The sequence below is a fragment of the Podarcis filfolensis genome (genome assembly GCF_964270895.1).
Source record: "Podarcis filfolensis genome assembly, chromosome: 3".
Classification (NCBI taxonomy): Eukaryota; Metazoa; Chordata; class Lepidosauria; order Squamata; family Lacertidae; genus Podarcis; species Podarcis filfolensis.
Genome location: NC_139606.1, coordinates 62,020,582 through 62,035,097, shown reverse-complemented (window position 1 = coordinate 62,035,097; position 14,516 = coordinate 62,020,582). Strand labels below are relative to the sequence as shown.

Sequence of the window (14,516 nt, the reverse complement as noted above, 5' to 3'; positions counted from 1 at the left end):
GGGGCGCCTTGTTGGCTCGTGCTCCTCCGCATATTCTCATATTCTGAGGCTCCTCTGTGAGGAAAGTGGTCCGCAGAAGCAGAAACGCGGGCGAAACTTCTGGCAGGCGAGTTGCTCTCGGAGCGACCCGCAGAAGCAGCACTGACAAGTGTTTTGTGGATTGCAGACCAAAGAGTTTAAGTTTTCAACACCCTCTCTTAAAATGCAAAGGGAACAAGTGCCCCTCCTGCAGAATTGCAATTTTTTTTTTTTGCGGGTGGGGGTGAGAAGCAAAAAAGACTTTCATAGTTCCCTGACACATTTAGGGATGAGCAGCATCTCCACATGCTAGGAATGTTCTCCATAGCAAAAATGGACCAGAGCCCAGGTATTTATCGGTTGCTTTCTAGAAATGAAATGGTTGAACTGAAGCTGGTAGCTCCAGGTAAGTAAGAAAAGTATAGCCCAGGAATGGAGAGGTGAAAATATAAATTAATTTGTGGCATTGCAAAATCACCAACTGTCCCTGTTGCGACCTTTCAGATAAAGATGTAAACAAATAAGATCTAGAAGTCGGCATAATGGTGACACACACTGCAGAAATCAACCCTAGTAAAAATTTGCAGTTGCCCACTTGTGCAGTGAAGCCAATAGGCAAAGCCTTTATAACACTATAAAAGGCTTTCCAAGCACAGACACAGCAGCCAGGAGCTGGGGAGGGAAAAGATCATCCTTTGGTAAGGAAGACTGACATGGAATTAGAACCAGTGGATACAAAGTCGCTGGTATATTAAGCAATTATGTTGCATCTGCTTTCATAAATGAAGGCCCAGACTCGAATGAAAATCAGATTTAGGGAGAATTAGTTGATGCAGAGATAATATCTAGAATGTGGATTTTTATTTCCCCCCCTAAAAGGGTTGGATGCTCTTTAAACTGTAGTTGCTCCAGAGGTATATGACACACATTTCAGGCATTAAACTGGCTAAACCTCTGACAAAAAAATGTTTATGAAGGTCACATAAATGAGGCCCGGCTCTGTAATGTGATCAGCTCTGATAATGATACCATACGTGGTGGAAGAGGGAGAGGAGAACAAGGGAACATTGTTGCATAATCATCATTGCCTGCTTAAATGAAATATCACATACTGGTGTGGCGTTAAGCAGGTCTCTTCTCCCATCTGCTGTTCGTGACAGTGCTAAACTTTCTTGCAGTTCCACAGAAACAGCACAGTTGCACCAGTGTAGCACCTTACCCCAAAGAAGACAGCTGTACATCTGCACCAGCGATCCTCTGTTGCTCATGTATTGCTTTGTTTTGTTCCTCACAGTCAATATCACTGCATGGAAGGTGTATAGTGTGGAATCCTGGCCCGAGATAGGTACTGCCATGATTTTCACACCAGATCGGTACATTAGGACTGAGCTACTTGAAGAAGCATTTATAGCCATATGAACCTCTGGAGGTCTTGAGACTGGCCTCAGCGGCTCTGCTTATGGATCTTCCATTTAGTACGATAGACTGACAGGCTCACATTATAGGGCTTTTTCATTTTTTGCTTCCTGCTTATGGAACTTGTTCCCCCGAGAGTTGTGTTTTGCTGCTGCCCAGAGTCTTTTCGTTTTGGTTTTTGGTTCAAGTAAGCTGCGTGTGGCAGTATCTTGTGCTGGGAATCAGGAGGCTGGTTGTGGTGCTTTTATATGGTTTTATTTATTTTCTACTGTTTTATATTTAATGAGATAAATTATGTAATGATTTTAATTGTGCAGTTAATCATCATCATCAAAGCAATAAAGCAGCATTATCATTAATTCAATTTATACCCTACCCTTCATCCCGAAGGAACTTAGGGCAGAAAAATCCATCAATAGTAAGCAAAGAATGAAAGAAAAATTATAAAAGCATTCTAAAAACATTTACAAGAATAATCTCAGCCAGTGATTTCAGGGATCTCAGCTGGGAGCAGTATCTTATTTGTCATCAGATACTTGGATAAACAGTAATGTTTTTAAATTTCTCCTGATAGTAATGAGGGAGGGCATTCTACTAACAAGGAACCACCACTAAGAAGGCCCTGTCACATGTCAACACTAACCAGGCAGTGCCCACCAACAAAGCCTCATGGAGTTTAGACCTCAAACAGCTAATGAAGTGGTACGCCTATGTCCACACGATGCCACTTCAAATTGCAGATGGGGGCCTCGCGTGAATGAATTCTTCTTAAAACAAACCCCACCCCATAGAAAAGTAGATATCACAGAGAAGCTTCTACCTTAGCTTTGTGCAAGTTTTCTATGTAGGTGGATTGATTTTTTTAAAAAATGGAGGGACATTCAGTCATGTGAGCTCCTGCTGGTTGTCTCAGGCTAGTTTATGTGAATGATAGACTAGCGGCAGCCAGGGGACCAAGCAACCTTTTGGAGAGATTTGTTGCCCTAAAGCTTGGACTACTACAAGAACTTAGAAAGGAGTTCTGAACAGTTAAATTTATCACACAACTATTCAATTATCCTGATTCTGATAATGACATTACTTCAAGTTTCTGTTAAATGTTATGACAAAAAATACAACAAATACTGTATTTTTAAAAGTTGCATAGTCCAGCCAAGGTTTACTGCTTCAGCTGCTACTTGTGATAACAAGGTCACTACCTTTTCTGTACCTTTGTTCTCTTGTAAAGTAATTTGTCCAGAGCAAGTTGGGGTTTTCTGAAATTCCTATTAGGAAATGACACATGCATGCTTTAATCTGAGAGACTGAAAAAGTCACTATATAGAATTAAGGCTGCAGCTTTTGTATTCCTTTTTGTGTATCTGATGTAAAAGTTAATTAAATAGACTGAGAGATAGTTGGAGATTGGGAATCAAGGGAGGGGAAAGCAGGTTCATAAGAGGCTTACTTTTGACCTGGTCTTGTTCTCTGTTATTACTTTGCATCCCTGATTTCACCCTTCTGTATTGCCTCCTCCCTGTTAAGATGCTCAACTGTGCTGGACGATGAGTAATGTTAGCTTTATGGAACGGGTTCTTCTCTCACATCTCATCTTGCACAAAAGCTCACTATTAGAATTGCCAGTAATAATTGCACCATGCCACAGCTGTGACTTCCTCTGGGACTAAACCAATCTAGAAATGAAACTTCAGCAAATCCCTCCTCCTACATCACAAAAGCAATATGGACAGATTCTGAAGAAGGATCAATGGTTCTCCTTTGCAATAAGATTTGCCACTGCTGTGTCCACAGTTTGATAGAGAACAGAATAGGAAGAAGATGATTAATGGCCAGAAAGAAAACTGTATTTCATCATTTATATCCTGAGTAGTCTTGCATGAGCTTGTATCAGTGACTGTGGTATAGCAGCTATCATGTCAACTTTGAAAATGGGAGACCAAGACAGGAGGGAGATGGCAGATGTTGAGAGGTGCATCAGTAGTTCTCAGGATCACCTGTGCTCTAATCTACCATATGTAGACTATCACATGTTGCTAATTCACAGGACCTGTGGCAGATGAGGAGGTCTGAGCTAGTTGTGCTAGTTTAACCTGCGTGGCTCTCACAGGCCATTCTTAAGTTCCTATGCCAACAATTTAGGAATTCTTACCTCTTTGGAACAAAACTAAATTTTGCTGCCTGCGTGGCCTTTCAGACAGATGTATGGAAAAGCATATGAGCCTGGCCTTTGGAGAGTTTGTAAGTACACCCATTTTAACTTACTAAATGTGCGTCCTTTTACTATGCTGGGGAAAAAGAGGACTGTTTGGAAAGATGCATTTTAAAAGTTTTAACAGCCTATATTTCCACACTTTACTTTGCTGCATACTGTGTAGTTTTAACTCTCTGCTGGAGTTCTCTCACCAAAGAGTACTTGCCCCAAACATAGATCTTGGCATCCAGGAATTTTCTTTTATACCATTTTCCCCTCCAACTAGCATGAATAAGGCTTATTACCATTATCATTATGGAATTTATTACCTGCCCTTCACTAGCAGGTCCTGGGGCCAGTTACAACAATTTAAATTTGAAAATTAAAGCAGGTTAAGCAGTTTGTGATCACAGGAATAGGGTGGGTCTTGAAAAAACACATCTCAAAAGACCAGGGTGAAGAGATGCATCTTCAGCACTTGCCAAAAGCTCTGTTATTAAAAAGCCGTCTGTTCGGGGCTGCCACAGAGAATGCCTTCCACCTCCGAAACTTCTTAGGGAGGTATAACTACCAAAAGGGCTGATCAAAACACCCCGGATGATCTGTAGAGAAGGAGACATGTCTTTCAGATACTTGGGGCCTAAGTCATTTAGGGCTGTAAATACTAATGTGAGCACTTTGAATTGGGCCCAGAAATGAACTGGCAGCCAGCAAATAATAAGAATAAATATTATTCTACACAGAATTGGGCTGGATGTGATCACTTCAGTCTGCAAGGCTGGGGCACCAATATGATGGTCCACCCACAGAGATGGAAATCAATGTATTCCTTAACACTCTGGAGGATGTCTGGCACTTGCTGAGACTCTCATCACACTGTGAGATGCGTAGAACCACTGACACAATTCCTCCTGGGTGCCCTAGCTATTGCTATTGACCATGTAGGTCACCTTAGTACACTAGTGATCTCCATGCAATGAAATGAGAGGGGTGGTGGCTAGGCAAATGACAATTTATTTCATGGTTGTAGAATGTTAGGCTTCCATAAAACAACTTAGTTCAGTAGAATGTCAAGAAATGGAAAGTAAACCTTTGTCAGAATTGCAGATTAGTGGAAGTCTGACTGTATTAGTTTTCCTCAATATTTATTACTTCAATGCACTACCAAATAATCCAATTCGTTAAGCCTCTGTCAGTTAGCTTGGTTTTAAATAAGATTGGCCCCCTATTGACCTCCAAGTGCTCCATAACAATTATGAAGAATAAGTAAGGAACAAGGCTAAAAACTGTGTCATGTAGGTCATATGCTGATACAATGTTAGAATAATCTTACGGTGCTGGTTTGATAATGATGAAGTGAAGCTGAATAACTCATTATTTACTGGCCCATTATGAAATGATTTCTCTATCTGGATTCAAGTTTACTTGAAACGGGTGTGAATGCAGTACCCACATAAGTCATCAGCACCCACATAGGTCATCTGAGGTAAAACTTAATTCACCAGGCAATTATTTGTCCCTGGTTCAATGCACATGGCCATGTGAGGTTGTCGTTATCAAATAAAAACTTTCCATTAATCAATACTGCATTAAAGCTTCGGGATGATATCCAACTGACTATAACTAACTTTAGATACCACTGCCAGTTGTGCAAATTGGCCTATGAAAACCATGAATTCAGCTATCTTGTTAGTTACTGCATATTCACATTTATGAATATGGCTGTGTAGACTGCCTTCTCTCTCACTCTCTCACACACATTATTTGTCCCAAACATCAAGAATCTTGAGCTGGGGTATTGTTTAAGGGATTGGTGGGGGGTTGTTGCTGTTAGTGATATATATATATTGTATCTTTATTTTAGCTCTTATTGTGATTTGCGTGGAAGTTGTTCCAATTGGTTGTGCATTTTCTGATGTTTTGTTTATGAATACTTTTGCTGTGTTGTAATTGCGTATTTTTTCACATTGTAAGCACCCTTGAGCATGCTTTGTACTGTGGAAAGGTGGCATAGGAATAAAATTATTGATTGATTCATTGAAGATTGGCACAAAGGGTAAAAATTTAAATGGCAAGAAATCAAATACATAAGGGTGTAATGTGACCAAGAGATGGGAAATATAACACCGGGAGTGGCATGGTTGCTAAAACATACTGACTTTATTCTGCAAATTCTTATAAAGGGAAAAAGAGAATATATGCTATTCACTATTGATGGCAATGAAAGCTGAACTATCCTCATATCCAACTCCCTAATTAACTGCACACAAACCCTGGACTGCACATTCAGATATATCCTTGACAGAGGTTTGTTTTCATTTCTTTATGAGTTTTATCCTACTCTTCAGCCAAAAAGAGAGCTATCTGGCACTGTAGCACCATCGGATGAATTATAGTTTATGTTTCTGTGCTTACCATCTATCCCTATGCAGACAGAGATATATTATGTCCCGCCTTTCTCCCAGTGCAGGACTCATTGTTTGAAAGGGGGTGGGGAGCAGAAGCAAACTAAAAGGTGATTTAAAAAACAAACCTTTATTTTTTTATTTAGCTAGATTTAGTCCACCATACACTCAGAGCTGAATGGTTACATGACTTGTGTATTCTTTAATTAAAAGTATAAAACAACGTGAAACCGTTCTGTACACTCTGTAGACCCTATAGCATTGCTGCATTGTTGTGTCATTACTTGCCACAAGTCTGTCTTCCATAGAAGGCCTGGACCTTTCTGGGTCGTTTTTTACTTGTATTCAGACTTCACAGCTGTCAGAAGAACAATGGAAGGCCTTTAGCATAATAGTAGCCCACTGCCAAACATAATGATGGTATTAACTGGTAAATAGGCATCTTCAGCCCTCACTTTTCAGATTCATGTTAAGTGTCATTGCAGTCTCTATTTTCACTTTTGACTATTCGTTAAAATCTTCAACAAGTTAGTGCAATTTTTTAAAAAAACATGTTAAAGCCCTTTCAGTTATTGGTGTGTGTGTGTGTCTCTGTGTAAAAAAAAATCTCCAGCATAATTGTTTTTTACCACAGCTGCTACAGTCCACGTTGCTCAGACTTAGCCTTCCAAAACACCTCTGCTTATGTCAAATAGTGCAGAAAAATCTGAGGAACAGCATTAATTTCATAGTTGTCTCCTACACAGCAATCTTGTAGAGTTTTTTGTTTTGTTTTCTGTGCCGTTTAAAAATGGCGTAATTAAGCATATTAACCGGTCAAAGTTCCTTTATGATTGTAGCTATTCCCTTGTTTGGAGTCCCCCCCTTCTTTTAAACCACGAGACCTGCAGCCATAGTTATTTCCATAGGTTTTACTGCTGTTTTGTCTCTTCGTAAGGAGGCACTGGGTCTTGAAAGAGCTGGATGTGGTCCTCTTCCATTGAGGTTTTCATGGTAGCCTCCTCGTATGACGGAGGCAAGCATACAGTGAGAAAGGCAGTTTCAGGGAGGAGAGTGGAGTAATGAAAGCTCTGCTCACTGCTCCAGGGCAGCACTGAGAGAAAGTCAGTCACTTCATGCTCTGGAAGGGACTCTGGGAGGTCAATGCTGAAGATCTGAGCCTGAGGGTTGCGACGTCGGCAGCGTCTGTAAAGGAAGAGCAACAGGAATGCCAGAAAGAGCATCATGGTAGCCGGCAGGATGATGCATAAGAACGGTTCAATATCTTCTTTGGTTGAGCTTGTTTTGTGCTGACTCTGAAACAGCAACCAAGAGAAGAAAAATGTATCAGGCATTTGGGAATGCCAACACCCCACTTTATCACCAGCTCAGGTTACAGCACAGAAACAAAACCAGGTTGCGCTAGAGGACATGAAGAAATAACTACTGGTTATTCTACTAAAAAGGGAGTTTTAATCTTGCACCACAAGCAATGAAATATAGCAGGTCAAGAAAAATAGCAAGGCACAATCCATACCAAAGTGGAATCTAGACACATATTAAAAATGCTGTGAAAATGCTTTTTTAAAAAAACCGTTTTGAAAAATATATTGAATTTGCCATAGCTCACCATCACCATCTAGTGTCACATTTGTATAATGCACTTTACAGCACACTTAAATGTTTTGTTTGAAGCTATATAATTGGATTCCAAGTTAAACATTTCTGCACGGCAATTCTATGCATATTTAATCAGACATAGTCCTACTGAGTTCAGTAGGGCTTAGTTACAAATATGTGTATAGAACTGCAGCCCCAGGTCTTGTTTCAATGGGAAATGAGACTGCTGTTGAGCATATGCCATAGTTCTCTATTGAAATAAAAAAAATTTAAACTGCTTCTGTAAAGAGCTTTCTGCCCACAAACCCAGAAAATGTCCCATACTGCTATCTTCTGGAGGTGTGCTAAACACAAAAGGCCAAATGATGCACCTCTGGCATTCCCAGAGCTGTCCAGAAACCCATTGGATCCACCAGCCTCCGAGGGCAAACCATCCTAATAGGTCTCCCACTTCTGCATAGCCGTAGTTAGGGGGTGGTGAGGTGGACCCCTGCCAGGGGTGCAGGCAATGGGGGGGCGCAAAATTGGCTTAAAATATGTCCATAAAGATAAATATTGATTATTGCTTCATAGGAAATGGTTTTAAATAGAGGGTGAATTGAATGGGTGGAAGGGGGTTGGGGTTGGAGGAGAGGTGGAAAGAAGAGCTAATTTGTCTGTGGCAAGGGGGCGCAATCTGGACGGTTCTGCCAGGGGTGCAAGATCACCTAGCTACGGCTCTGCACCTCTGCTGGGGGGAAAGGGTGCCGAAAGCCTAAATCCCAACAGGAAGTGATCTGACCATGACAAGTCATCTACACCATTCCTCTCAGTCAGTCCTGGTACAGGACATGTGTGTTGATGTCTGACAAGGACGCCAGTATTCTGTGAATGCACACCTACTGTTGGGAGGGTGTTCCAGAGTACCTGACCTGTCCACAGAACAGAATAGAATTCTGTCTATCCTCAGAATGCCAGCTCACACTCGCCTAAACAACCTTTCTGGCTGAGAGGAGTCACATTGAGGATACTTGTCAGGGCAAATGGTCCCAAACTGCTTTGGTTTTCCATTAATGCTCAGCAACCGGCAATCCTCCTGTAGGCAGTACCTCCTGGTATTTAGTACAGTGGTACCTCAGGTTAAGAACTTAATTCGTTCTGGAGGTCTGTTCTTAACCTGAAACTGTTCTTAACCTGAAGCACCACTTTAGCTAATGGGGCCTCCTGCTGCCGCTGCACTGCCGCTGCATAATTTCTGTTCTCATCCTGAAGCAAAGTTCTTAACCCAAGGTAATATTTCTGGGTTAGCGGAGTCTGTAACCTGAAGCGTATGTAACCCCGAGGTACCACTGTACTATCAGAGTGCAGAACATAGAGGTGATGCAGTGGTTGCTGAGAAAACTTAGTGACCAATGAAATAAGGCATAGAGAGACTGACAGTAAGTGACATAAACTTAGAGGAAAGTCAGGTCGCAGAGGAAGAGGCATTTGGAAATAATTTTGAAGGATAGCAATGTGGCTTAAAAAACAGGAGGGATAATTGTTGATGATCTTGTATGTAATAAACTGAATGAGGGTGGGTTAAGGAAAGACCAGGGAAGATATATAGTCTGGGTGAAGGATGCTATTGATGTTTCTCCTCGCATTTGTTGCTGCACAATAATCTTAGACCACAACCCCTAAGCGTCATGACATGTATATAAGTTCAGCTGCTTTTGCATTGCTTTCCTTCCCATATATAGAAACAAGTCTGTGCTAGCACTCTAGAATACATTGGTTGTGTCTAAGTGCACATTCCATTCGAACAAATGTCATGCCTTCAAAAACCAATTGATAGCATTTGGTATGCCCAGTGCCTGATTGTCAATTCCATATGAGAAAATATACACAATATTACCTATGATGAATGCAGCTGTGTCTGCAGTGCATGTGATAGGAAGCCAGTCACAGCTTCCTGTTGTGTGTGCACATGGTAAACACACGAGTGCTCATTCCTTTTCAAAGCATATATTCAGGACATTCATTCCTAGGTCAAGGCAGCACACAGATATCTTTATCGTGTGTGTGTAATTTCTTTTGGAGTTCTATTGCAGTATTGTATCAAATATGCACAATGTGCACTAAGAAGGAAAGTCTTCTCCTTGCTATCAGAGTACCTTTTGCACTTACGCATCATGAAATCAAGACAGCATGAACGGGGCTTTTTTTCAGCTGGAACTCAGTTCCGACACCTCTCAGGTGGGTGCAATTGCCATTGTAAGAGAACAAGGGAGGCATTCAAGAACAGTTCTAGCACCTCTTTTTCTAGAAAAATAGCACTGAGCATGAACATTCCCACATTGCACTAAGAACTCAATATAGAGAGGGGAAAACTAGTGCTCATGGTTGTTTTTGAGTAAAGTGCTATAGACTCATTTGCTATAGACTCAGTTAAAAACACACATACAATGAAGTAAAATCACACTCATTTTAATTATCATTTATGGGAAATTTATAGAAATAGCAGAATAATGAAATTAATATTGATTTAAGGTTTGGTGCCCACCAAATTTTATTATGCACCAAGAATGAAGCAGAGATAGCAAAGCTGTGATGAAGAAACCTTTGGCCTTGGGTCATGGTGAAGGAAGTGGGAGTTTTAAAAGGCTTCAATTAAAAGTATGAGATGGGCATCCCCACCTGATCCATGTTCAACATTTATAGCACATTGTAATACCACGAAATTGCAAAAAAAGAAGTAGTAAATAACTGGCACAATGAATTGTGAGATCAATTACAGTTTTCCTTAAAATAAAGGCTTTATAATATGGTTGGTGGTAGTGGGGAGTGGTGGATGGGATAAAGGAAAGCTGTGACTTTTCTCTTCCATTCCATTTTAGTACAAATTGCAGCCTAATGGCTGAATCACAAACAGGATGCATTCCAAATGACTCTTAAGTGCGCCTTCTACCCTCTGTTTTTTTATACCTCACTAGGGAAAGCAGAATCAATATTTCCAAATGCGGGAGCAGTGAAAGCATTTGTTGCATAGATTTTCAATATGAGTCGTCAGATGTGTTTGAATATTGTATGCTTTATAGATGCAGAAAACTTTATCATAGGCAGCGTGCTGATGACTGAAAATGTTGCTTTTGGGAGGCTGATATAATGGAGGCTGGAGACAGATCATATTTTTTTCAGACAGAGTGGGGAGGGGGAAATCACTGTGTGGAGTGCGATAAGTACACTCATTCCACTTAAGAACTCTGGTAAATAGATTTTAGTGAACATTTGCAGGCTTTTGTATTTTTCACAACTCTACAAAATCATATGTGACGCTGTGGAAAAAGAAATGTGCATGTACACTAAGAGAAGCAATACCTTTCTCAAATATCTTTCACTTCTTAAAAAAAATAAAATTGCCTGGGTTTTTAACCTAGGTTCTCTTTCATGAACCAAATCTTATCATTTTGTGCTTTCTTTATTTTACATCAGGCACCCCTCCTAATACTTTGCGTAGCTGTCAACTTTTCCCTTTTATTGTGAGGAATCCTATTCGGAATAAGGGAATTTCCCTTAAAAAAAGAGAAAAGTTGACAGCTATGATACTTTGGTTATGCTTTTTGGTTGACAAAATAATTTGGGGAAAATATATCAGCGATAAGAGACATGTCATTTTGGTAGAATAAGCTGAATTGCCCAATTTCCTAATATTATCTATTGATATAGTGCCATCTCTGTACATAGTACTTTACAAAGAACATATGTGGCAGAGGTTTATAATCTAAAACAGGCACAGGGAAACAACAGAGGAAGAGGAGGAAAATGGAGGCAGGGGTAGGCAAGGGAATAATATTTTATTATTTCAATAATGCATACTTGGACTTAATTACAGTTAGGAACAGGCTAGCTGCCAATTATTGTTTCTCTCAGTTTTTCCTTTTTCCAGCCTCAAGTTCAGTTTACCACTTTTCTGCATTGCTTTTTTTAAAAAGAAAACCCTCAAGAAAATTTGTCAGCATTTTTGTGCAATTTTTTTTCCTAATAAGCACATTTTTGCAAGAAATTTTCCGTAACATAACACATGCTGTGTGTTATTTTTATGAACACGTGGTTTTATGCACATGTTTCCCTAAGGTACAGTGTTTCGTGCACATTTTTGACTGGAGAACTGTATTGCAAAATTCTGAGAAGTGCAAATTTCAAAGGACAACATATTTTGGTACATGTATTGTTTTGGGAAGTGCAAATTTGCAACTGAATTACTCTACCACCCCTAGGTATGGAAATATATAGAGACTAGGAGCTATTAGCTGGTCACAGAATTATAATTCTACGTATTATGTAATACTCAGAAGTGACAAACTAAAAACACATGCAATTCAAACTTTTCTCTAATGGGAACTCCTAAGCTAATGAATGGGTAGGGTGCACTTTCAGTGAGGGGAGAGGGTAAGAATTCAGATACCATATTATATAGTGTGCTTATCCCCAAGTCTGCATGGGACTCTCTGCTTTTGCAAGTTGTTCTACACATTCATGAATGTATTAGTCCTGTTATGGAGGTAAGAAAAACAATTTTATTTCTTTGTTAACTAGTTTTTCCTCTGAAAAAAAATCTGCTTGTGTGACCACTGTGAGTAGGGGGCTAGTTCCACTTGGAATTAATAATTAAAAGCAGAATTGTGCGTAAAGCGGAAATTGTTTCATTCAAAAGCAGGAATGATTTGTGTATGCAAAGGGCAAGATTTAATGTGATGTGACTTTTAACAGAGGTCCAGTCCACATATGCACATTCATAAATCTCATTGACTTTCGCATCAGGTAAATGATGTGAGTATGCTCATGAATTGTCACATATTTATCACCACAGGCAGAGGTTCTGTATCATTCAGTGGCAACTCAGACCCAATATATTTCAAAAGTACTAAGTACACAATATATTTCAAAAGTTCCACCAAGTGAATGGAATCAAGTGTTGGTGAATGAAAAACAAATGGATATGTGAACGAGCCTAGAAAACACCACTTATTGAATATTTGCATTTAACTGAGGGGTGTTTTGGTTGAGGCGATAGCAGCAGAAATCAGTTTATTGTCATATACAATCTATTGTTTTGGTCCTGTCACAAATGGATCTACTCAGTGGGACTTACTTCTGAGTAGGCATGCATAGGATTGCACTGCTAATTGACTTAATTTCAGACATGCTGGTCTAAGACAGATTTATTTATTCAGCATGGTTAGTACCTTCTATAGGGAGTGTGGACAAAGTTATTTCTTCTGTATTAAATGTTTATCCTTGGATATTAATTTACTCCAGGGCTAAACGTGACCTTTTAAGTCTCTTTCATTATCTATGAACTCTCCCTCTTTACATTCAGGGCAGTGTTTTCATTTCTGACAGGCGTCTCCCGCTCCCTCCCCTTGCCAGTTCCCTACACTCTGTGAAGTAATTTGCACAGCTTAGAGAATAAGAGTTCAGCACTTCAGTCTAACATCTGTGGAAGGGTTTGCAGAGACCCGATGAAGGGAGATAGAGAGAGATTTGGGGTGGGAGGAGAGACAAGGAGGGATGCATTTTGAAAGAAAACGACAGATGAAAGAACAATTATCTCATTTTGTAACCCATTATCAGTTTTGGACTAAACTTTTAGCATCTCTGTCTACATAATGCCCTTTTCTCTCAAGTTGTTGAACAGAAAAACGAGGCCCTAGAACAGAGAATAAAATGAAGATTGCATCTCCCCACCCTTGAAAGTCAGCTTATCTGATATTACATGGTCCATATTCTATCAAAACTGTCTTTTAGTCATCTCCCTTAAGAGAAGAAATTGTAAATTCTTGAATGGAGCAGAAAGAGCTGTGTACAGACCTGTAGCTGTGTTTCCAGTAATGGGACACCTGGCTCACTAGTTAACCAGTCATAGTTTCCTCTGTCAGCGTGTCCAAATTTCTTCCAGCTGCTGTCTAAGAGCCACCTCATGCTTTCATGAATGTTCCTCGTTGTTCCGCTTCAGTTTAGGTCCTTTCTTTTTGGTCTCTCTTAAACGGTGCCCCTTCTCCTTACTCTTGACACAGCTGGAAATGTCTCAGCTAAAACCCATTTTGAAATTCTTCCTGGGTGGAAGCAACAACGAGAGAGAGAGAGGGAGGGAGAGAGAGAGAGATAGCGAGGTAGCACAGTAACCAAATGAATCTCAGATGCTCCTCCGTCTTCCAACTCAATCTCTCTGGATTTGCTTCAGTGGCCTACATTACCAGAAAGCTGGCATCAGGTATCAGGGATGGGACAGCATTCTTCTGATTGGAGGGTTGCTTGCATTAGGATTATTAAAGGGGAATTTGCATAAGAATCTGAGACCACATGCTTCTAACTCTGGGTAATTTTCTAAATTTAGAGATTTAATAAATACCTTTTGGGGTGGGGGCAGGGAGTAATCCATGTTTAAAAGAGAGAGAAGTGCTTGCACCTCTACAAAGTAATAGTAGTAGAAGTAAAAACAAACAAACAGTCACATTTTGTATTTTCACTTGGATGTAATGTAAATAGCGAAAGAGGTTTCTGGGTAGGCAGGCAAGGGCATAAGGCTGAAAGGTGTTCTGAATTATTTAGGAGTATTAGATGTAGATGTTAATGATAAATCCGCAGAGAGGCTGCTGCCAGAAAAGGCTTTGGCCACAGAGAATATATGATTACTTTCAATAATGGTTAACAACACATCAGCTGTGCTTAATTCTGCCCTTGCTTTTTAGGATAAACATCATTAGGCCTAAATCGGTTAGTGTAATTATTTAAAAAACAAAACAAGAACAGCTCTGTTCACAGAAGTATGTAGAGATCAGCAGTGCGGTTTTCCCCCCTTTCCTTTAAAAGTGTTATCGGCTTATGGTTCATGTTGTCATCCCGTTACTATGATGCTAGTAATT

At 40.1% G+C, this 14,516-nt stretch overlaps 1 protein-coding gene across 1 annotated transcript; it reads right to left on the bottom strand.

Moving 5' to 3' along the window:
- Window positions 1-6,141: 6,141 nt before the first annotated feature.
- Window positions 6,142-14,029, bottom strand: SMIM28 (small integral membrane protein 28). The gene is made up of 3 exons (XM_083607858.1): window positions 14,003-14,029; window positions 13,462-13,706; window positions 6,142-7,325 (listed from the first exon to the last, which is right to left on the bottom strand). Exons 2-3 carry the CDS (start codon window positions 13,570-13,572, stop codon window positions 6,942-6,944), a joined length of 495 nt encoding a protein of 164 aa, XP_083463984.1. The 5' UTR covers window positions 13,573-13,706; window positions 14,003-14,029; the 3' UTR covers window positions 6,142-6,941.
- Between the last annotated feature and the right edge of the window lie 487 nt (window positions 14,030-14,516).